Genomic DNA, 23,187 nt, shown 5'->3' with positions numbered 1-23,187 from the left:
AATTAGATTTTAATTTGTTCCTTCTCCCTTCAACTGGAAGGATATTTGACACCCATAAGCTTTAGGAAAATAAAGCAAAAGTGTAAATGGCATTGCTCTTACTGTCAATAGCAGCCATAGTAAACTTGTTTTACCAATCTAGAAAGCCTGTTGCAAAACAGGAATTTTGCCTGATTTTATAAACTGATGTATTATTGAAAGCTTCAGTGGATGTGGAAGCAGCTATCTGTTTTATCGAGACCGGTGTCATGTCTCTTCCAGACCTACATTAATGACTCCTTATTTTCCATGATGCTTCCCCTTCGACCAGGAGCATTTAAAAAACAGTGGCAAGGTAAAAGCTTAAGAGACGCACTCTGAACACATTTTACAACAGGAATGGGGGAAAAAAAGTAGAATTTTCCTTGAAAGAAAAAGTCTTTACATGAACATTTTAAAAAAAAAAAAAAAACATAGCCTAAGAAAGGACCATCTTAAGAGGAAGGTACCCACTGATTCCCAGAGGAACCAACATTGAAGGGCACCAAATGCACGGTAGTGTACTCTGAGCAAGATCTGAAGGAGAAGCTATGAGCTAGAGAATTACAGCTCAGCTAAGGGGACTCAGAGTCCCATTAGAACAGTGACACAAAGTTGGGGGAGAGCTTCTTGATGGCCGAAGTAAGCTGAGGCATGGAATAGCATGTAACCATTTATTGGTTTACTTACACAATGCAAGTCATTTCCAATAGAAAGGGGGACTTTACAAAATACTACTTGTTCAACTGTCTAGGACACACGATACTTCAGAAGTACAAGGCAGAATGGCCACAAGATGGAGATCTGAGAAAGGGCATGCTGACCCTACCGAGAAGTTCTACAGGTGGTGGAAGCTTAAGGCGTATCAGGTAAAGCAGATAAATCACTCTTCAGAGGTGAGACACCGCAACACAAAATCTATGCCCAGGAAGCATTGAAGAGGCAGAGCCGGTGACTGAAAATTACCTTTGCACAAACATGATTTGAAGCAAATGCAACTCCAATCCCCTGGATCCAAACCCTGCAAATTGGGGATAATTCACCATCAGGTGGTGCGAACCAGCACTGTGACAGCTGCATTCAGAGTTACACTTCTGATGACACCAGAACAACTTTATTTCAGAATTTAACAGTTGGATGTCATCTACAGGTTTAGCAGATGCACTCCAGATAATAACTAAGTTATCCACAGGCTTTAAAATATTTAGCTATCTGCAGAGGAAACATTAAAACAAGCTCCTTTTGGAACTGGTTCCAGAATGAGATTTGTTTTCATGTCACAAGCCTTACAAATTCTGACAGGATCCCTTTGACCACTGGAGCCCAGAAACACCAGGCTTCACACACTCAGGGCACTACATACCACACCAGAACCTCAGACATCCAAGATCTCTTTCAAATGTATGGTGTTCCTGCCATGGGGTGGTGGGGAGAAAGCAGCAAAACTGCTTGGATGGACCAAAGGCTTTCTTTTAGCAATAGGTCAGTGGGCAGCTGTCACTGTAGTGCAGTCAGTGGATCCAGCTTTAGCAACTTCAGTTTCTACTTTCAACTCCTCAGTGCCCCTCCATAGCTTGATCTAGTTTGGTTAAGCAGTAAAGAATCATAAAGCAGGCTGACAGGAGACAAACACATTCTAGCAGTGAATCAGAAGTCACTACCACATTGCAGAAGCAGGACCTCAATGTGACAGAAATCCCATTTCAATAAGTAGCTCCACACGTACCACACTAAAAAGCCCTACGTACACCTCATGGCAACGCTCCATTTTACCACAGAGAACCCCAAGCAGAAATTCATGTAACAAACTTATCTTTCAACATACTTCAGTTAGGATGCAAGAAAGCTAACAGCAAGATTAGATACAAAGAATAAGGAAAGTTCCCAAGCTACTCAGATGCACTGGTCCCTAAAACCTGCTGACTCAATTCATCTGGTCTTACATGCAGTCCACACGTTCTACTTTCATATCTATCCTTTAGTTACTGCTCTGAAGTGACACTAATGTGACACTCATTTCAGCGTCGAGGAGTGGAAATGCATGGGAAAAACTAACACTGAACAGCACAAAGCTTACTGCCTCTGTTCCAGCCCCTTGGATAGGTTTGTATACCTCAACGCCTATACACTCACCCTCCTGCGCCACAAGCTAACCAACAGAATAAGATAATTACCATTCCTGACAAACTTTGCCTAACAAAGAAAACAAGGTTAGTTCCGGTTGCACGTTCTAGTCCAAACATACGTAGTACATTGTGCGTTTTGCAGTGCTACTGCTAGATTCCAGACAAGATGCTTATGATGTTACAGTTAAATAGTATTTGATATGAGGGATAAGAGATTTGCAGGAAACATTAGTTTTGCCTTAAATGGCACTTTCCTTTATTTTCAGCTTTTTTTTTTTGTCAAAAAGTGCCTCTAGCCTGTCCTAAAATTCATCTAAAAAAACCTTGTGTGGTTACTACACATAAGTATTGCAACAGCTTTAAGCCTTTGGGGACCACTGTAGTGCAGAGTTATATATGGATATTTAAGTGTTCAACTGCAACTGTGTTGAAATATTTAAACAACGAGAGCCATAAACAGGAAGGAATTGGCTTACAAAAATTGCATTACTTACAGTGATGTTCTGCAAAAGTGTTGGTATATTTTTAGAAAGAAGATTAGCTTAAATGTCCACAAATTGCAATATAAATCAAGCTAACTAGCAGAAGTTGCCAAAATACACTTCCATATCATACAGCCTGCCTTTCTTGCATTTATTCAAGGTCAGAGGAGTTGTAATGAGTTGGTTGGCAAAGGTTCAGCTAACTTATCTGAGAAGGTGACTTTTGGCTTTTTCCTTAAAAAGGAAAAAGCTTACACTGAAAAAGCCTCTTGCCTTTTTGATCACAAATTAGCCATAGAAAATGTGAAGCAAATGCATGCCATTTAGTAATATCTGCTTGAGTTGGTAGTGAAGAGAAGCATGCAACCTATCTTCAAAGACAAAATGCTCCACCAACAGCAAAGTTGTAGGTGGCAGTACGAGAAGGAAAGAATGATAAATTTATCTGGTATCTGAAGTACAAGAGGCCGAAGGAGAACATCAGATTAGAATTCCCTGTCAGAAAGGAAAAACTAACTTCTGAAGGAAAGCCTCTTATCCTCCAAAGGCACATCTGCTTACATTAGAAAAAGATTATTTCGTTACTTAACCACAGGTACCGGCACTTACAAGCTTACCTTATGCAGCAATGCATTCTGCCATAAGCGGAAGATACTGAGGTAGCTTCTGTCTCTTGCACTGAATGACGTGAAGAAAAACTGCAGGAAAAACAAGGGGCAAAAAGCTCACTTGTAGGTCGTTCCAAGAAACCCAGAATGGTTCCTTGTATCTTGAATATTCTGCGGTTTTCAGCAATGGCATCCTCCCCTCGCATTCAACAAACCTGGGCTCCTATTCCTCACACTCCACGCTTTTTATCACTTTCAGTAAGTGTTAGTTCCCCAATATCCACACAGTATATAAAGACACTTGCTCTCCTGGGCATCTGATTGCAATCATTTGTACCTTTGGCATAAAGGAAGAGCTCCCCCTCAACTAACTACACAGTTAAATCTTTCCCCCACTTTCAAATAGGAGGTGGAACAAATCAGAGATGCATATGCCTATTTCTTACAGGCCACAGCCCTTTCTGTCCTTCCGCCACATAATTCTTTTACTAGTCTTTTCACATGAGAAGATGTGAATTTAAAATAACTAAAATAGGAGATCAAATTAGATGCATCATTTGCAGTATTAAAATATTTCCCATTTGAAAGTCTGTTTAGCAGAGAAAGTGGTTTGTCCTCCTTGACGATGAAAGTTAATATTTAATAAATTGAGAGGGAACAGCCAAATATGAGGAATCACAGTTCCTTCATAAAGAACAGCTCCAGATTCACCCTGGAAAACTATTCTCTGTATCCAGCCAAGAATTATTTTCAAGGCTTTTACAGAAGAAGCATCATGAAGTGTGTTGCACATAAGGACATTCTGCATCATGCTTTTCAGTTTTTCCAAATACACACCCAAAACCTACACTTCCCAGCCCATAAAATTGCATGTTCTATGGGTAGACATCTCCATGACTCCAAACCCATGATGTCACAGTCCTTTTGTTTTCACCAATTTTCTTCTAGGGGCACTTTAAACCCAGTGAGTTTGATATTTTTGTGATCTCAAGGATGCATATTCTGAATTCATACCCTGAACTTTCAGTTTTCAAACGGCTCTCCTTTGAGAATCAGTGGGACAAAAACTCCCTTACTTTCTGGTTACTGCATCAACACTACTAGGGGATTCTGCAATCAAACTAAAGTTGAATTATCAAGCCAATATGCACAGGGACCAAACCACCAAGCCTGTCTTCTAATCCCAATCACGTTTAAAGATTTGACAGGGAAGTTACTTATGCAAATTTAAAACTACAAGTGCTCTGCCCTAGACATTATAATTTAAAAGAAACTTATTTAAATACAGGTTTTCACCTTCTCTCCTTTTGCTGCTATTTGTATGGCATTTGGAATGAGCCGAGCAGTCTTCTCTTTTGTCATGAAAGTGATATCCTTCAAGGCAATAGAAATCTAAGCAGAAACAGATTTAGTAAGACATATTAAAAATAACTGTTAAGATTAAAAATTTAGAGAGTCACAGAACATGCAAGAGGAACTCAAACTAACCCCAAACCCTAGGATACAATTCAGTTGAGATCACTTGCTAACCTTAACAGCAAACATTCCAAAGTAGAAGCAAGTTAAGATGACTAATCTCTTCTTTCATACTAGCACTAGGGAAGCAAGTAGTTCTTTCTTCTTTCCTTCCACTTCTCCAGCAACACTCAGGGATTAAGGGCACAGACCCAACCACATACAAATGACAGATCTGAAAGCCAGTCCCAGTCGGTACACTATACATAAGGCAGTACATAGATCAGACGGCAGACTATCTTGTCTATGTCATCTCACAGAAGTTTGCAATCTAGTCCATTTTCACAGAGGTTTATTTGCAGTCCAGACACTGCAAGGAAGTCTTCCTGCTTGGGTGTGTTTGCCTTGCATATTAGCACTTGAAATGTTTCTGTTTAGAAGAGCATGGTCTGACTGTCTGCAACAAGCCATTTCCATTCAGCCTACCCCCTTCCCTTGAAGATAAGGCTGTGCTGCCATTCAGCTTAGAGAAACGAAGAATATACAGTTGGATCTTGCTTCTTCCTCTGTGTGCAGAATCTGCTCCACTTTACTCTCCCTGCATCAACACAGCCTTCGAAGGAGGTCCCAAAACTTAGCTCTACCATTGTAGCTGATGACCTCAAATTGCCTTAAGATATCACTCTGCTAGGCAGGTGGGAACAGGTTAAGAGGTTGTATCTGTTTTGGCTGAAAAAAAATCAGTCTTTGAATAGTTTATAAATTCAAGGGTATCATTTCAAAGGGAATTTTTTGTTTTTAAATGTCAAGACTATCATAAGAAATGTTCAACCATCAAATCTTTCTGATTAAATTAAGCTTGGTTTTCAGTTAAGCATTTCTACACCCCCTCATTGTCTTAAGTACATGAGCTATTTGCTGTCTGTCCTGTGTACTTCAGAGCACACATAGTAGAATTTAAGAGATTAACTTAAGGTATGAGGAGTCTGCAGCTGCAGAACATTTTGACACATCTCCATCACCTATTAACTAGGTTACCTTCCCTTTCTCATTCACTGCCTCATGCTATTTCTACAGCAGATGCAACAACTGCTTGAATAAAAAATTTTAACTCATTAAGCTAATTTGACAGAAATAGAGGGCCAACATGTCACAAATATCTACTTTTGCTCATACTGTTCAAAAGATACAGACCACAGTATGAGAACTTGCAGAGGTCATTTATAGATTCTCTTCAGCTATTCTTAGATGCTGATACTTACATGTGAGACTAAACCAAGGAAGGTTCAATGCTGGAGAGTTCTTGAACAGGGTAACACCATGTACTGTATCCTGCTCCTGGTCTTACAGGAGACCATTATGCATTACATCCCTTTATAGAGCAACTCTTCTTGGTTAGGAGAGGCAAATTGTCATCCAGAAATGTAGAAGATCAGCTTTAGTGTAACTCCTGAACTCCCTCCTATGCTGAATGACTGACTGAGCAGGCTTACTTCAGCATACAGATGTCTCTAATGCTATTCTCATTTTACGGAGCAATGGATCTGCGTTTCCACTCAGGAATGCAGGCTCTTTCTTTTCAGCACAAAGTTACTGGCACGAGATTGACAGGATAAGATTTGTTTGATGGACTCTTATATCCCCATAGTACAGGACAAAAAGATGTCGGATTCAAGTGAGCTAAGAGATCTTACTGTGGTCTCCCATCGGAAAATGTTGCTGTGGAAACAGAGCCAGTTTTCAGAGAGATACAAGCGTCCCTGCAGCAGGATATCCTTCTGGAGTGCACAGGCATAATCTATGTATAGAGAGCAAGAGCAAGTTTACTCACTTATTGCAGTTCAGTTGACCCAAACCTGTTAACTTAAAATGAGATAAGGGTATTACAATACAAACAAAAAGCCATTTCTTTCACTCTTCAAAAGTCTGCGAAGGTAGACTTGTGCTGGGCTGCATCCAGACCATTGCTCTGGAAACACCCCAAAGCCAGAGCTGATGGAAGTATCTTTGTGAGGACAGCACTCCATGTACCAACCCCCTGTGCATTATCCTATATTTTCAGAGAAGGGGTATCAGGCAAGATCAGGAGTACATGGGAGAAGTATTCGTAAGTCAAACTTCAAAGCGCCTGAACAACAGAATACACAAACATTTTATAGTATAACAGATTATACTGTCAACTCCTACATAACAGTAGTTCATATGTTGCAGTAAGAAAATAACTTTCCACTAAACAGATCCTATCACTAGCTAAAACTATCTGCAGAGTGAGACACTAAAAGGCAGCTTGAAGCTATCCAGTACTTCAGGGAGGGAATATTTTCAGAAGCTGACTGCCATTTTTATTTTGATACTGCTTTGGGCTGAAACATCCCTATTGAGAAACAGGCTTCATCTAGAATGCAATTACCCATCATCAGATACCCGCTAATTAAGAACAAAAGCAGAAGATTTGGTTGCACTTTTTAAAAACCTCTCAGAGAACTTTCATAATTTCAGAGCCTAAAGATTCAAACAAAACAATTTTCAGAAGTACTACTGCTAGAAAGTTATGACAGACCACTTTTGGAAGCTCCAACCTAAAGAAGTTACCTATGTATAGAAAATACCCAGAATGTATCTATTCCTGCAGGTTGTTAATGATTTTAACTTTAGAGCTATCAAAGAGTTTTGTTATTTTGAAAAACATTGTATCTAGTATTGTCTGAGCCAGAATTTTTATCTCATGTACAAGAAGATGAATACAGTCCTTGTTCAAGTACCAAGAGGTTCAGGAGTCCCTCACCATCCTAACTTCAAGATAAGTCTGCATCTACAGAAGCTTGTATTAGTATTTTTAAAATCTCTTGGGTTTTTGCCTCAAATAATCAAGTGGAAGTAGAGTTTCTTGCAACAAGCATGAGGCACGTATACAAGTCCTTGAGACATAACTGCAAACAGAATTAAAAAAACTTAAAGAAGTCTAAACCAACAAGTTTTAAGTGCATATTTAAAGAGAAGTCAGATACCAAAATGCTGGGAGAGCAGGGAGAGGGAATGCACCAGGAGTTTGAGGTTAAGGACTTGAGGAAAGCATTATCTGGATTAGTTTGCATCCAACTTCTATATTTGGGGAAGGGAGGGAGAGTGATTCAGACCTATAAATATTGGAGCACTGGGGAAATAATGAGCAACACCAGCATGACCTACCTACAGAAAAGAAAATATTAAAAAAAAAAAGGAGATATTAGCATTTCTCCTTCTAAGTTTTCAGATCCAGTAACTTAAGATGCAGCTTGTAAACAACATTTTCAGACAAATTAAAGTTATTGGCACTACTTTAAACTCCCATTTTGAAAGTCTAAGTAATTTCTCTTTCACTATAAGAAAATAATTATATTTCATATAGTCTTTAAATACAGAGCTCATTACAGTGGAATAGTCGCTTCTTTTTTTAACAGCTAAGTTAAGATCAGGAGCAGTTACAGTTCTTTTAATGAATAGCAGCAAGTAATTGCTTTTTCGAGCACTGTAAAGCCTGTGATAAGTTTCTCTGCATCAAGCAAAGAAATAGCTCTTTGCTTGGAGGATGTAAAGAGTCCTTCCAAAGGAGCACTGCTTTTTATGGGGTAAAAAAAAAAATGTACATAAAGTAATGACTTTGCTTCTGATGGAGCAGGTACTACATTGTTGAGATTAACCCATTACTAAATATTTCTCCAAGTCCTAGACAGTCTGTTTATTGAAACTATGTTTCAGTTTGCTCCATGGCTTTCTGTATCAATCCTGTGTAAGGAGAAACATCAAAACAATGCTTTGAAGTAATATCCTTTTCTTCCGTTTTACTTCTGTACTGAACTCAAGTATTTTAAAAATGCAGAAGGCATTTCAGAGGATAACTGCCTCCTTCCGAGGCTGGAAAAAGACACAGGGATTTAACTGTTTCCGTGCAAGTGGAAGCTCTGATTTCTGTTCCGTTAACCTGGAAGGAACTCAGCATGCTGCAAGCATATACTGACAGCCTCTCAATATTCACTTCCTTAAAGGTTGCATAAGGTGACAGAAGAACTTTAAACAGTCACAGTTCCACTTCTGTATAAAAACACCACCCAATTCTTGGACAGCGTATTTATTACAGAATGCTTGGGCAGCACAGGCAGGCTGACCTTCAAGGCAAGCAATAAAAGAGTGAATAAGGTGCATCGCTGCATGCAAAGGAGGTAGGGTTATATGCTGCCTTCTTTGGATTTTGCAGTGGAGCAAAACAGGGAGTCAGAGCTCAGAAGGAACATTTCAGTGCCAAGAACTTACGCACCATAGTTTGATACTCTGCCACATGCTTCTGTCCCCTCCCACCCCATGCACTTACCACCTCTGCTCTTCCAGCCAAGCATTACTTCTATGCCTGTAACCATGTCATCAGTGTACGGATAAGCTAACCTGGTATAGCGGGCTGTGGTAAACCTCCACTGAAGGCATGAGCCAACCCAGAACTAACAGATTTGCACAGCACAGCACACAGATAATGCACTTCATGTGCAGTAACTACAACTGCACAGAGCAGTGAGGGGCATAAAACATTTTTATCGGTCCTCAATATACCATGTTGACAAACACATCTAAGTGCACAGCATTATAAGTCAGGATAAAATGAAGATTGGTTTGTGTTTTCCAATTATCTCCTATGAGGGCTGATGGGAATTACACACTTAAATACTGAATTTTATGTCCTCATACCACATAGCTGGCATTTGTCTCTGAAAAGTCTTTTAAATTACAAGCACCCATTGTGTCACTCAGTCCCAGAAGTCACATTAATCAAGGTGCCTAGGGCAAGGGTCTAGGCTTAGTTGCAGGGAGCAAGGGAAAACCTTCTGCTAAGGATGATCTACCTACTTAACAGGGTCACTGAAGCAACATCCCTTACATTTGTATCCAAGTACCAAACCATTAAAACTATGGAATCATTCCTTCCTCCCCCAACATCTACAGCAACTCACTCAGTCATAACCAGCTGCCTCTTTGAAGTAAAAGAGAGGACTCAGACACTCACAGAATAGAAAATAAATGGTTATGACACTGCAAGAGGTACACCAAGCTGGTCATCCATGCTGGAAAGAACACAAAACAAATTCAATGCTCTTGGGATTTAACTCTACTTCTGTTCTTCTCACATGTGGATTGCACATGCCCGTCAATGCATATATGTTGAGTTTATGTGCTTCGTGCTCACCCTGACCCTGCATAGTGATCTTTCTTTCCAGCTTGTCAGCAAACAGCTGTCAGACAGTCACATCTCCACTGCTGTTAGGAGAGGGTTTGTCTAAAAACCCACTAAAAAGCAGCAGCAGGAAAAAGACATTAAGAGGCTCCCATCCCATATCTAGATGAACTGGAGGATTCTGTATCTTCTCCTTCACTTCTCAGCCTCCAGAAGGAATCTGTCTTTTTTCACAAAGCAGGCAGTACAGGAGGAAGACCTGACTTTCCTTGAAGTTATTTGATGCTAGTTCAGAGACAGGAGAATAGGAAGTTATCAGCTATAGTTAGAATTTGCCACAAAAAACATGCCTTGGCACTACTGCGATCTGGAGTTATCAACCAGAAGACAAGCACTTTTGGTGATTACATCTTACCTACTATGAGTTTCTCAGAGTCTGGTAGATGAGAAAACTGCCTCTTGAATTCCTCGCTCCTATATTTGTAAGTGGAACTTGAGAGCTGCAACAAAGAATGGTAAAAGGTTAAGCAAACAGATTTATTTTCAGCCATCAATTGTCTTCATACTGGATGTGTAATTTTATCTTGAAGAACAAATGAACATCAAAAGAGCAACAAAGAATAGGTAGTATCTAAATGTGATCATCACTGTAACTTTATGCTTGCTTATGTAAGACTGCGCTTCTAGTATTTAGGATAGCATGGGCCAAACTGTTCCCTGTTGCAGGCCAGATGCCAATTACAAGGCATTACAGTTGTACGATGGCAATGTGCTCCACTCATAAGGACATGAGAGCCCCTTCCAGGGCTAAGTCTTCTAGCACAGACTACATGAAGGGGCAGCAAGGCCACAACACAGGAGGTGACCGAGCAGATCAAGTCCTCATGCAGGCCACTAGCTGGACACAAGGACACAACCTTGAACACCAATTTCTACTTGGAGTACCATTGCAGGAATACTACAGTGCAGTGTATTTTTTTGTCAGTTGCCATAGACAGACCTGTAGGAATAAAGGCAAAGGTTTCCTCCAGTAAGCACAAATAGCAGCACCACCATCACCTCTTGATTTCCTGTTCTGTTCTATGTTGTACTCCATATTTAAAAAGATCACTGTCTATCGTTCATTTGACATTCAAATTGGGTCATAAACTCAGAGCAAAGAAGATTAGTCTTGATGGACTTTAACTCCTTATTCTTATAAACGAATGCCCCTGCTCCCATTCGAATAAAGAGCTTCAGCATGTTCTCCAGGAATGATTCTGCTGTAAAAGCCCTATTTTCCATTTTGCAGTAATAACAAGGGCATATTTTTTTTCTTAACTGATGTTGGCCACTTATGATGGGGCCATCCTAAGAAAATGCTGTATAGGGCAATGACTCAGATGGACTATAGCTAAGACAGGAAGAAGTCACTTTCAAGTGTTACCAAAACAAGGTATAAATATACTATAAACCCCTCTTTTACATATTATTTTTTTTAACCTTTCTAAAGATCTTAAGCACGTGGCTGCTACTCCCTCCTTGAGCACCTGTATTACTCCAAAACTTGACATTCACCAATAAACCCATGTCTACCATAAGATTAGTGGCTATTTATGTTTAGGGTGGGGGAAGAAAGAAGAAAGGCGGCAAAGAACCACTTTTGACTCTATGACCTGGCAGCATGTTTACTAAAAAAACCACCCAGTTTTAGCACACTCCTGCAGCATGTTAATTGGTCACTACCCTTTCATCATATCTGTGTTTGTTGTCAAAACAATCCCAGAACAAAGACAGACTTATCTTCAGCTTGAGGGTCTTTTAATAAACTAGTGCCAATAGTGCCCCCATCTCATCAAGATTCTCACATTTTGCTATTTTCCGCAGAAGAGATTCCTGCTTCTCGCAGTTCAAAAGTTCCCTGAACACCACCCTACACAAACATCCCATGATGGTCTGTCATTTACCTATACTTGAGAATTGAGCTCTTTGGCCACAAGAACACGTAAGTGCTACTTCAAGGTCAGGTGTTTAAGTGCATATAACACAGGGGAGGGCAAAGTCGACCTGACTCAGTTCAGCTTTAAAAAAACCAAACAAAAACAAAACAAAACCCAAACAGTAATGTTACCTTCTATTACCATCAATAAAAGAAACTCTTTATGTCTGATCACCTGTGAGTACATATTTGCTGTCCACTAACATTCTGAGCATTGCAATGCAAAAAGGCAGTGAGGGAGGGAGACAAAAAATACGTCCACCCCTCCTCTTCTGAGAAAAGTAAGCATGAAAGCTTTAGGTGCAACTAACAGGGCAACATGTTAGACATGTCCTTTAAGCTGTATGCTTCCAGTTATATTTCAGGTCTTTTTGAGAGTATGAAAATAACATTCTTGGAGATCATGTCATCTACTAAAGTAGATAGGCTATGGCTTCTTGGCCTTATCATATCATGCCCCAAAACACATGCTTTTAACTGATCATCTGAAACAGGCATCCAATGACTGCACCGCTTTGAAGAAATTGAGTTCTCTGCAATTACTCTGGAAAGAGACTTGAGGAAAAATGAAAAGTTAAGTCAGATCTGTAAAGTTTCCACCTGTAGTTCCAGAGACCCTATGGTTTACACAGTCATACCTCAATTGACTGAAGTCTGAGCTTGCAATGGCAATGCTGACATACAAAGGGAAAAAAGAACTGGTCTGCCGTGAAAGCAAAAGAAAGTTCACAATCTTCAACCCCAATTTATGAAACCATGATTTAAGAAGCCATGTTTTTAAGGAGAGTAGTAGTTTCTCAAACACACTGCACACAAGAGAAGAGCTATGCTGATTTTAAGCATTTTTGTGGTTATAAGACAAAAGGAATCAGGAAAACAGAAACATTACAGTATCACAGACACATTTATATCAGTGCCTGAATCAGCCAGTTCAACAGCTCCAAGAATCCAAACTCAAGGTATCTTGAGTTTCACTTAGAAATTGAATTTTTCTAGAGCATAAAACCTGCTATAGCTTGTCTGAGAAACCCTTGCTAGCATTTAGAAGTGTTCTTTGTCACAAGAGACAAACACGCTATAAGAAATCCTCTTATTAATTGTAGATTTCTACTGAGCTCTTATGACATTTATGAAGAGCTTGCTCTGAGTCCTTATCTAATCAGCAGAAAAAAGTAAGCACATTGAAACTTCTTAACCTCATCTTTTCCTTACTTTGCATGAAAACTAGCTCACTTAGATCTGTAATTATTACGTACTCAGTATGTGGCTTGGTGATTAAGAGATCGCTTAATGGACTTGGGAAACAACAGGAACAATTTTAACACTATTGGCACCATCAACTTCCTTAAAGTGAAGAAAATGAGACATTTCCTATGAATATCATAAGCAGCATATCAGACAGCATATTATAGTATGCTGAATATAACGTCTTTCAATCACTATTATAATATCCAAGACATGGCAGCATTTGAGGCAGGTTGTCATCTCTGGGTTACAAAACTTACCATCAAATATTAAAAGAAGAAAGGCATAAATTAGACTGTAGTACGGCATTTAAGAGATGAAAACAGCAACTCATTTTTAACACATGCACATTTCTAAGTTTAATTATAAGTCATCAGGCAAACACTTTGCCCGAGGATAATCTTAGGCATTTATGAGTATGCTATATTTAATCGCTAAGAAAATGAAGTCCAGCCAACAACATATTAGCATTCTTTATCTGAAGCCACAAAATAAACCAGAAACCTATAAAATTTCATAAGCAGAAAAACCTCTTCAGTGTCATCCAGAAAGTTTCACAGAAGACAGTTATGCAAGAACCAGATACTACTTGAAGACACATAACCAAGTGATTCTTATACCTTGTTTAGAAATGGACCAGAGTCCAACTATATAAAGTCATGTTCCAGAAAAAAATATGTTAACTTAAATAGCACTAAGCTGAGCTATTTATGTGATAGAAGCCTGTTAGAAAAACAGCTTCCCTTCACATTTACATCTTCAAAGTGTGGACACTGTAAGTAATTTGAGCCATTTAGCAAACTGGAGAAGAAAGTTAAGCTACATCTTCTCCCAGGAGTACAGTAAAAATGCTAATTGTTAGGAAATTATTTGATTGCATATTATCACTAAGCATGCAAATAGTCAATCAACCTCAGCAGAACGGCGTGCACATTTTTTAACATTTGCTAATGACAGTAATAATTTTGCATTTGCTTTGTTAGTGTTTTCCCCTTGTTTTGAGACACCACAAAACCCACGTTACCTGATAATTTGCATTCTATACTTTTAACATGCAGCTATGAATACAAACGGCCGAGAACACAGATAAGTTGACCTCACCACCAGAGTACTACAACTCTGATGTCACCTCATTTTGAGAGATGCACACATGCCTCCCACTGAGCTTCAGTCTTAGTATCAGTTACCACCGAGTCCTTGGGGTCCCAGAATCAAACAAGCCTAATAAGCAAGCTGCCCGACCTACTCCCCTTTTATGCTCAGAAGCCTCACTTCACCATGAAAATATGGCCAATGAGATGCACGGCTTTGCTCCTCTGTCTACAAGCAAGCAGATCCATGCCACTATCTCTGCACTCTACTTAAAGACCACCTGATGTGCTATTCCCCAAAGACAGAAGAGCTTGACCTGTACTTTCCAATGAAGTTTCTAGACATGGTCAAAAATAAATCTGGAGGCATTAGTAAGGTTAGGATGAAAGTACTTTTTAATCCTACACTAGCACATTAAAACAAATATTAAATATGCTGGCAAAAATTGTTGCATTTCTACTGAAGAATGCATTGTTCCTCCCCCACTTCAAATTCATCTAAAATCCTTCTTAGCATCAGGAGAAAGAAAAAGAAAACAGCCTCCAGAAGAGCAACATAGAATCAGAGAGGAGTTTGATTTTATACAAAAAGACTACTTTAGACTACATGTATTCTTGAAACTTATCTGGTAAGGGAGAAATAAAAACACCAAAACCAAAGAAAACATACCAAGATCCCACTTCCAGTGAGACTAAAGCCTCAGTAGGCTAGGAGAGAGCTAAGTTAACAGCCCTAAATAAAAGCCTCATTTAGCAGTATAAGGCAGGCAAACTTAAGACTTCACATACTCCAAAACAGATTCAGGCAGACTTATCTATAAACACAAGAACAACTACCATGGCACACTGAGATGGTGGTCTCTCTGCTGAGGCTACCTGTAAAATGTGCCAAGTCTGACAAGCTTTCCATCAGAGAAATGTTGATCCCACTGCAGTCATTTCTTCAGTCCAGAAAAGTTCATTACGACCATCCAATCTAACCTATAATGCACAAAGCCACAGCTAGCTCACGATTTAGTTCCTGCTTCAAAACCAGAGCTGCAATTACCATAGTTCCCTTTGGGAAAGAAAAAAAACCCACACAAAACAAACCATATTTTACCTTCTTAAATTAAAAGTCACCCCAATGGAAAAATCCATCCTAGCTATGGTTAGTTCTTCTAGTGGTCTGTTGGTTAATCTTGTCTTCACTTCATGAATTATTTTCAGATTGTGAGCAAGTTACCCCATATCTTCTTTTGAGGTAGGTATTAAGCTTCTCAAGTCTATTAGCAAAAAGTTATTTTTTTTCCCAGACTTATTCTCATGGCTCTTCTGAATCCTGTCCTATTTTCAATGTGCTTCTTGAAAGCTAGATGTAGCATTGCAGGAGTCACTGCAAACACACAAATCCAACTCACATTTGCTTTTAGGCACAGAATCACAGTGGAAGCTCAAGTCCACATGACTACCAGTCTCCCTTATCTTTTCACAGTTCTAGGGCACATTTTTCCATTTCTTCTGAAAACAAGCACAAGGATGTATTTTGAAAGTGTCAGACTTGTTCTGTTTACCCTGTCACAAGCAAACAGCCCAGATCCACTCTGTTACAGTGACCTATTTTCACTAACCATTCCTTGACAGAATCACAGAAAAATTTTGAGTTAGAAATAACTTTCAATTATTGAGTACTCAAACTTTACTAGCAGTAACTTACTGTTCTTTTCTCTCTTGAAGCACAAAAACATTAAACTTGCACAGGGAAAGAAGCACTCACAGGACCTGAGAATAATACCACCTTACTTAAGGTGACTTACAGTGCTATGTACAGTACACTGTGCACTTTGGGACTGGATGTGTACAGAGTGTCCACTTTTTTTTTTTTAAATAAGGAGCTATTTGATCACACCTGTTTATCCACACAGTTCTATTTAATTCATAGGTAATACGAGGCATGTCAAAAAAAAAAAAAAAAAAGAGAGAGAAAAACAAGCAACTGTTGCCAGGGTTGGCTCAGCCATTGTATTCCCTAGGAGCCTGCTTTCCAAAAGTTCCCATGCTCTCAAGGAAATGGAAACAAGCTCATAGCCACAGTGGGAGGGGGAAGAGTTTAGGGGACCAGGACTATTTTACTTACATTCATTATATGCTGCTCTTCATTCACTCTTTACTTCTCTGGAGAGGGGACTCTCATAAGCACAGGGCACTCTTCCAGTGGGCCACTGGCAGGCACAGGGCTATGTACTAGGGTCATTACATCCCCTTCTGTGGCCCAGCCCCCCTCTTATTTGCAGAGGCTGAAGGAGAAACAGATTTTAACATTTCTTAGTGACTGAGCACAAAACAAACCAATGGCAGTTCTCCTTCAGTGGCATCTGTGTACAGACAGAGCAGCATCCAGTAAGAGTTTTGGTGCACATATGTCTTTCTTCTGTTGGAAATACAACATGTAAAATTTCAAGGAAGGGATATTAGAATACAGGTCATGAGCAATTACTCAAGCTACTGTATTTTCTAGGGTATTGTTTGTTTGCTTGGGGGTTTTGTGGTTTGTTAAATCCTATGAGATCCCATAAACAAGGCTAAAGACAGAGTCCCTAGTCCCCTTAAAATGAGTGTTACTATGAACTAGTTCTCACAGATGCATGGGCAGGCACGCTAAAAATGTCAGACGGACTATTATTTAGCACTAACACTGGTAGCTTACAAAAATCCATGTAGGAAGAAACTCCTCAGAACTATTTCATTATGGAGAGCTTCTGAAATGTTGGATGCCCACTTACAAAGTATTTGACACCCAGTGTCAAGAAACTGACTGAATTATGTAATTCCGAAAGAGAGACTGCTCCTATTTAAAGACTGGATCTAGTACATCAAAAGCACTGTGTGCCACAGCACCTCACCAGTAGTCCAGCCCTCACCAGCTCCACTGTGGACATCAATCTCATCAAGCCATCATTGACCCGACATGTGGCTTCCTTCCCAAGCAGAAAGAAAACTGAAAGACTTAATATTTAAAAGTTTCAAGATGTAGAGGTATTTGTTTGGAGAACTTTTTAAAAAAAAAAAATCTTTAACTGGTTGTACTACTTAAAGTTCTTTAGAAAAAGCGGTAGAAAAGATCTGGAAAAATTTTGTAACAAAGTATTTCAGTTTAGAACATATGAGGAACTCTCCCAAGTTTCTCCTTCAGATCCCACTGGAATTAGCTCAATTTCACAAGCTATTACATTTCATTGAAATAGGGTTCAGCTGAAGCTATTCCAACAAGGTCCTTGCGAAACAAGCTGATAACCTTCTTACCATTGGTAAGAAAGCCTCTTGTCATTAGTAGAATTATAGACTTTTCCCTGAAAACAAAAAAAATATATAGTTTGGATTGAGAAAATCCTCTGCTTATTCTGAAGCAACTACTTTGTAGTATTCAGTAGTTTCTTTCTGCAAATAAACATTCTGAAGTATTTTTAAATGGTAAAGCCAATGTACTTTTGTAACAACTCCGATTTGGATATAAAATCTAAAGTTCGACATGTACAGTGAGGAGCAAAGCATATGCTCCATTTCAGAAATAAAACTGACTGAGGCATGAAGCTAACGCAAAGTCAGAAGACACACACCCCCTACATATACCTCCTCCTCCTCTAGCTGCCTGCAGCCTGTTCCAACCCATGCAAATCCCTGGCCAGCACTCAGGCAGCCTCTACGGCTCCCCCCTCTCTCACCCACTTGCTCAGAGCCGGTGCTGGACACCATCCAGCAGAGCTAGCTAGCGTTCTGCCAGCCTCTGCTTGCACGCCAGCTTGGAAAACAGGCTGGAACACACTAACCTTGCAGAACACGCACACAAATGCTGCAGCAAGTGGTCAAAGAAAACTTAAGCAGGGGGCTGGTTTGCCTAGAGCTGCCCAGCTCCAATCTAAAAATCACTATCGTCTAAACGGATTTGGGGAGGCAGATTGCAGTAGCATAGGTCATTTCAAGTTCACCAAAGTCCCCAAGGGGACAGCTGAGGAAAGTACCATCACCAGGGAAACACCAGCTTGGAAAGGAGCACCCAATACCCACTGCTCCTCCTCTCTGCAGCACTGAAGGCTGCAGCTCATGCACCAGTCTTAAAGATAGAGTACATCTACACCCAGTAACTCAGCACAGACCCAAATCTACTCTCACACAAGACTTGGCCATTGCCCTCATTGTAAGTCAAGCCCTTGCTAACAGACCTCCTCAGTCTGAGCTCCAGGGCAGACAGGGAGGAGATCAGGGCATGCTTCATGCATACCCCAAGCTCCCAAAATGAGTACACTACCACCCACCCCTCTGTCAGCTGCCCAGAGCTCAGTTCTTCATAGGTACGGAGCAGACACTTTGAGGCAAAGGATATAGGGCTTTGCATGCCCACCAGATCCTTCCGACTGCTCTGAAAGGGGAACAGAAGGCACACATCTATTCTGCTTTCTTTGTGCCGTCTGTCCCTTTCCCCCTGCCTTACCTAGGACCTGCCCGCTGCGCTTCTGCAAGTAACTACATGAAGTCAGGCTCTGACTGCCATTTGTGTAGGAAGTTATTCTGGAAGTGAGGAGGACTACAGAGAAAACAGCAGGCTGCATAGGAGCTTCACCCTGCACAGACCACGAGCCACTACAGCAGCGAGGGGCTGTGGAGTCCCTCTTTGCTGCATGGCACCACCCACCCATCCCCAGCTGCAAGACGGCATCCCTGGAAGCTATCACAACACACGCACGGTTTCAGAGCTATAGAAGAAGAGGCAGGTGTCCCTCTGGTGCATCCACCTCACTCACTGAAGGCCCAGCCTCCTACAAGTCAGATCCCCTTGGGCACTTCGCTGAATGTAGAGCTAATGACTCAACAGCAGGGAAGAGAGATCCCTCTCCTAGTACAGCCCTACTGAGGAAGCTGAGAGAAGAAACAGAAAAATGCATTTCAAGGCATTTTAATCAGTGGTACAATCAGATTTAAGTCTGAATGCCTGAAAGGAAAAGATAATTGAACACAATGGGGCTATATTTACAGTCATTTTGCCAGCTACAGCTGCTCACTAGGCTAAAGCAGTTGTGTTTGTGCACCTAGCTGGGTGGTGGCACTTTAGATGGCCCACAGTTCTGTTGTCAAGATCAGCTTCATATGTAAATAGCAGGAACTGGTTTCACCAGAAAAACAAGGCAACTCTTCTGCCTTCCCAAAGCAAAGCTCAGATACATCACAGGGAATCTCTGTGTGCTAGAAGAGCAGCAAGACATTGGGAGGCAAATCTATACAGAAAAATATTCATCGGCCATTTCTTTCCATCAGAAAGACAGTAAGAAGACTCAAAGTGATCTCAAAAAGGCCCCACCAAAGCCTGGGTACCAGTATGACTCAGGCCTCAGAAGTAGCACGAGCATAAAGGGACTTAAGTGCATTTCCTGTTTAAAAGATAATGCCATCTTCAGCTGACTAAACACATTTGCAGTTAGCAATAAGGCTGATAATTTCAAATATAATTCTTTATACAACGGCTACCAAGTACCTCTGAGTTTGGAAACATCCCTGGAGGTATTCAAAAAGCGAGTAGACAGGGTACTTCAGGACATGGTTTAGTGGGCATGATTGATGGTTGGACTCGATGATCTTGAAGGTCTTTTCCAACCTAAATGATTCTATGATTTAAATTTTAAATAAGAAGGTTGAGCAAAAAGTTCAAGAGATTTGGACACTTCCATTGACAAACATCTTCCCCAACTCTGAATTGGAAACTAAGGTGCTTTTAGCTTCCAGGAAACAAGATGCTCCAATCTCGGATTTACTCAGCATTCTCATCAATACCATCCATAGCTGGCAATATGTTCTTTGGTCGTGGTAGTAAAATTATGCCTATAACGCCCCTGCCAGAGACCATGTTTCATGCTGCCTCCCCAAGACACTAGTACTAGCCAAGTTCACAAGGGTCTTAAGTACCTAGCTTCTTTTCATTTTAAGGACAAATTGTGGATTTGTACCTACTTTCCTGACTTCAAAGATGCAGCATTCAAGCAACGTTTTTGTTTTCTTTTAGTAATTTCATCTACTGCAGGAGGATTTAACAAAAAAAAAAAAAAAAAAAAAAGGAAAACAAACCCCAAACAACAACAAAAAAACAACAAAAAACCCTGTGATACATCAAGTTCTAAAACAAACTTAATACAAATAAACCAAGTGTGTTTGTATGAACTCTGCAGTTACTATTTTAACATTGTTTAACTGAAGAAAGTTTGTCCCCCTCCCAGCACAAAGTTATCGTTTAGCTCAATTTGTCTGCTCCCCAGTTTAATTTTGAGTCCTGTAGCTACATTGTCCAGGCTTCAACAGCCAGAAGTGTACTAATATGATGCAATGGCAATTAAAAGCTCAGTCAAGATGATTTCCTTTTGGATAAAAAATACATTCTTTTCAGACCAGCAGTTTCATCTGACTCATATTTCTTCCTACAGCATGTATGTGAAACAATTAGCCAATGTTATTTGTTAAGAACATCTGTTCCTTCACCTGATCTTTCACTGCAGGCTGCCTAAGAAATGAAAAAAAAAAAAAATTCAGACTGCTCATCTTTGGACTTACTTGATCCATTTAACTAATAGTGGAAAAAAACCCCCAGATTTTGGGGGGGAGGGGGAAAAAACTCATACAATAAAGTAACTATAAGACATTACTTCTGAATTCTTGTCTTCCTTACCTGCAACAAAGTGCCATCAAGATTACTTAATACAAAAGTAGCCAAATACAGAAGCAGAAGAATGGCATACCTCAGTTGCACTTTTCCCTCCTTACCTTGCCAGAACTGGACTCTGGCATCTCTGATCTGTATTTAAGTTTAGTAACAGTCCCCAAATATTGGTCAGGAAAAAAGGTCATGAAGAAAACAAACAACCCTCTTGGTAGTAATTGCTCTCGGTCTCATTTACTTTTCAGCAACTCATAGAAGGATACATAAATACTTCGGTTCAGGACTGTGGTGAAAACCTGAAGGAGCATATTAAACAAACTACAATGGTAGTTACATAGTTAATGCACTAGTGATTGTAGCCAATTACATTAACTGTTTTGGTATAAATGAGACTGGTCATGTCATTAAGCCTGCCAGTAGCCCTACTGCACTTGAAATTACATGGAAAATAGCACTCACCAAGCAATTGCCCCAAATTTTTCCTATGAAGTATCTAGTTTGATCTTTTTCTATCTTAGAAACCAAATGCAGATTCTACTCTTAGTCATTTCTGTATTAAAAGCTGTTACCAGATTTGACTGAACCATTCCCAGCAAAGAGAGATCACACACAAATTTTCTTCAATTTTATATTAAAATGGAATGCAAAGGGTCAGCTATTGGGAAACATGTATATCAGTACAAGCTGGTCAGAGCTACATACACACCATCATTCACGGTCACATACCTCCACTCATTCTGAACAAGGGGCGATATCTTGAGTTCTGGTGTGTAGGCACAGCAGAAAACAGGAGAAGCTGAGAGGTCATATGAGCAGGCCAAAGTCCTGAATGACTTTATCTGTCATTTCCCTCGGGGCTTTAGGGGGTTGCAGTAATAAATACACAAATATCTGAAGTGTAGGCTTTACTGACTCGATAAGCAACTTCAATAAAAAAGCACTACCTAAAAAAAACCAAAAACCACTTACTCCACATCATTTCTAGAATGCTGCCAATATCACCAAGGAATTTTGACATAACTCAACTAGTGCATAACCATCTGCTACATGGGATGACATAAGATATAACTTCCAGAGTAGTCATTAGCAGAAAAGCCACATACTCCTGTCTAAAACGCTCTTGTGTTTTTGGATAGGTAAGTATGTGTCCCAAATCATCTAAACATCAACAAAATATTTCAGATTTTGATTTTTTTCTTTCTTTAATTATCTCCTGGAGAATTTTCTACTCCTAGTTGCTGCTAATGACTTAATTAAATGTACCACCAAACAATCACATCCTGTAGTTTTGTTTACCCATCTTCTTTCCCTCCAAAGGGATGCAGGTAGCTCACCTGTAGCAGACTTAAAAAAGACAGTGCTACACCACTGCTTGTTTGCAGAAATGCTGAATAACAAAGCTGTAACCAAACGACAAAGGCCAAAACCAGAGCTTACTTCTATCTCCTAGAGTTGTGGAACAAAGGGTTTAAGAGACAAGCTATGAACTACCCTTTCATTAAAAGGATATCACCATTCAACCAATTCCATGCTGATTTTCTGAACTATATTGCATTTCCAATGGTTTTGCTCCCAGTGACTTAAAAAAAAGTAAATCACATGAATCTGAAGTATTTTCTTCTTGATCTATTAAACTTAATCTTCAGGTTCTAGACTAACTCTTTAGATGTGTGTAATAATACATATTATATAGAAACTCCCACTGCTGCAGCTGGGGTAAGCTTATTTAGACAGGGCACCAAACTGCCAGTCTTTCTTCAGAACAGGCTGAAACTTGATGGCAGTCAGATCTACCCCAGTGCTCAGTTTGGAGCTGCTTCAACAGCAATAAAGAGATTCCCAGGGTGAAAAGAAGTGAGAAAAACATTTTAGCCTAATCAGCCATGTTCAAGGGCTAGTCAGAACTGCACCATTTATCTTTTCTTACCATTTTAAAATGCTGCTTCTCTATAATCAGTTCTATCACAGGGCTAAAAAAAGGCACTTATTCTAGAGCTTCCAGATAGGTAAACAAACAAGCCAGTGCTACAAGTACAGCAAAAGCTATTTAGACTAAAGTTATGACATTTCAGAAGAAAAACAGCATAACTGTGCTTAAGATTTTTATTCTCTTTTGAGACCTACAGCATTTCTCCAATTCTCATCCTCCTTAGCAGACTGCTTCATACCAGCAAATAAAAAGAAGGCTAAAAATCCTCCTTTGATGTCACAAACCGTGACGTCTCTCTTTCACAACCCAAGCATTTGGAGGCACAGATGAGAAGAAAAGCTTTCTTCAGAAGTAACACACCAAGTACACAACACA

The 23,187-nt window shown here is 39.9% G+C and overlaps 1 protein-coding gene across 3 annotated transcripts in view; it reads right to left on the bottom strand.

The window, feature by feature from the left end:
* The window catches only part of GRAMD1C (GRAM domain containing 1C), a 54,213-nt gene that overhangs the window by 24,984 nt on the left and 6,042 nt on the right, over positions 1 to 23,187 (bottom strand). For all 3 annotated transcript variants that reach the window (XM_075034354.1, XM_075034352.1, XM_075034355.1), the window contains exons 3-6: positions 10,305 to 10,389; positions 6,384 to 6,487; positions 4,531 to 4,626; positions 3,244 to 3,324 (exon numbers count right to left, since the gene is read on the bottom strand). In XM_075034354.1, coding sequence (XP_074890455.1) covers positions 3,244 to 3,324; positions 4,531 to 4,626; positions 6,384 to 6,487; positions 10,305 to 10,389 — 366 coding nt within the window. The remainder of the gene's footprint in view (positions 1 to 3,243; positions 3,325 to 4,530; positions 4,627 to 6,383; positions 6,488 to 10,304; positions 10,390 to 23,187) is intronic.

Source organism: Buteo buteo, chromosome 8, assembly GCF_964188355.1.
Source record: "Buteo buteo chromosome 8, bButBut1.hap1.1, whole genome shotgun sequence".
NCBI classification, from domain to species: domain Eukaryota; kingdom Metazoa; phylum Chordata; class Aves; order Accipitriformes; family Accipitridae; genus Buteo; species Buteo buteo.
The sequence above is the reverse complement of the archived record's forward strand: the minus strand, read 5'-3'. Positions and strand labels throughout refer to the sequence as shown.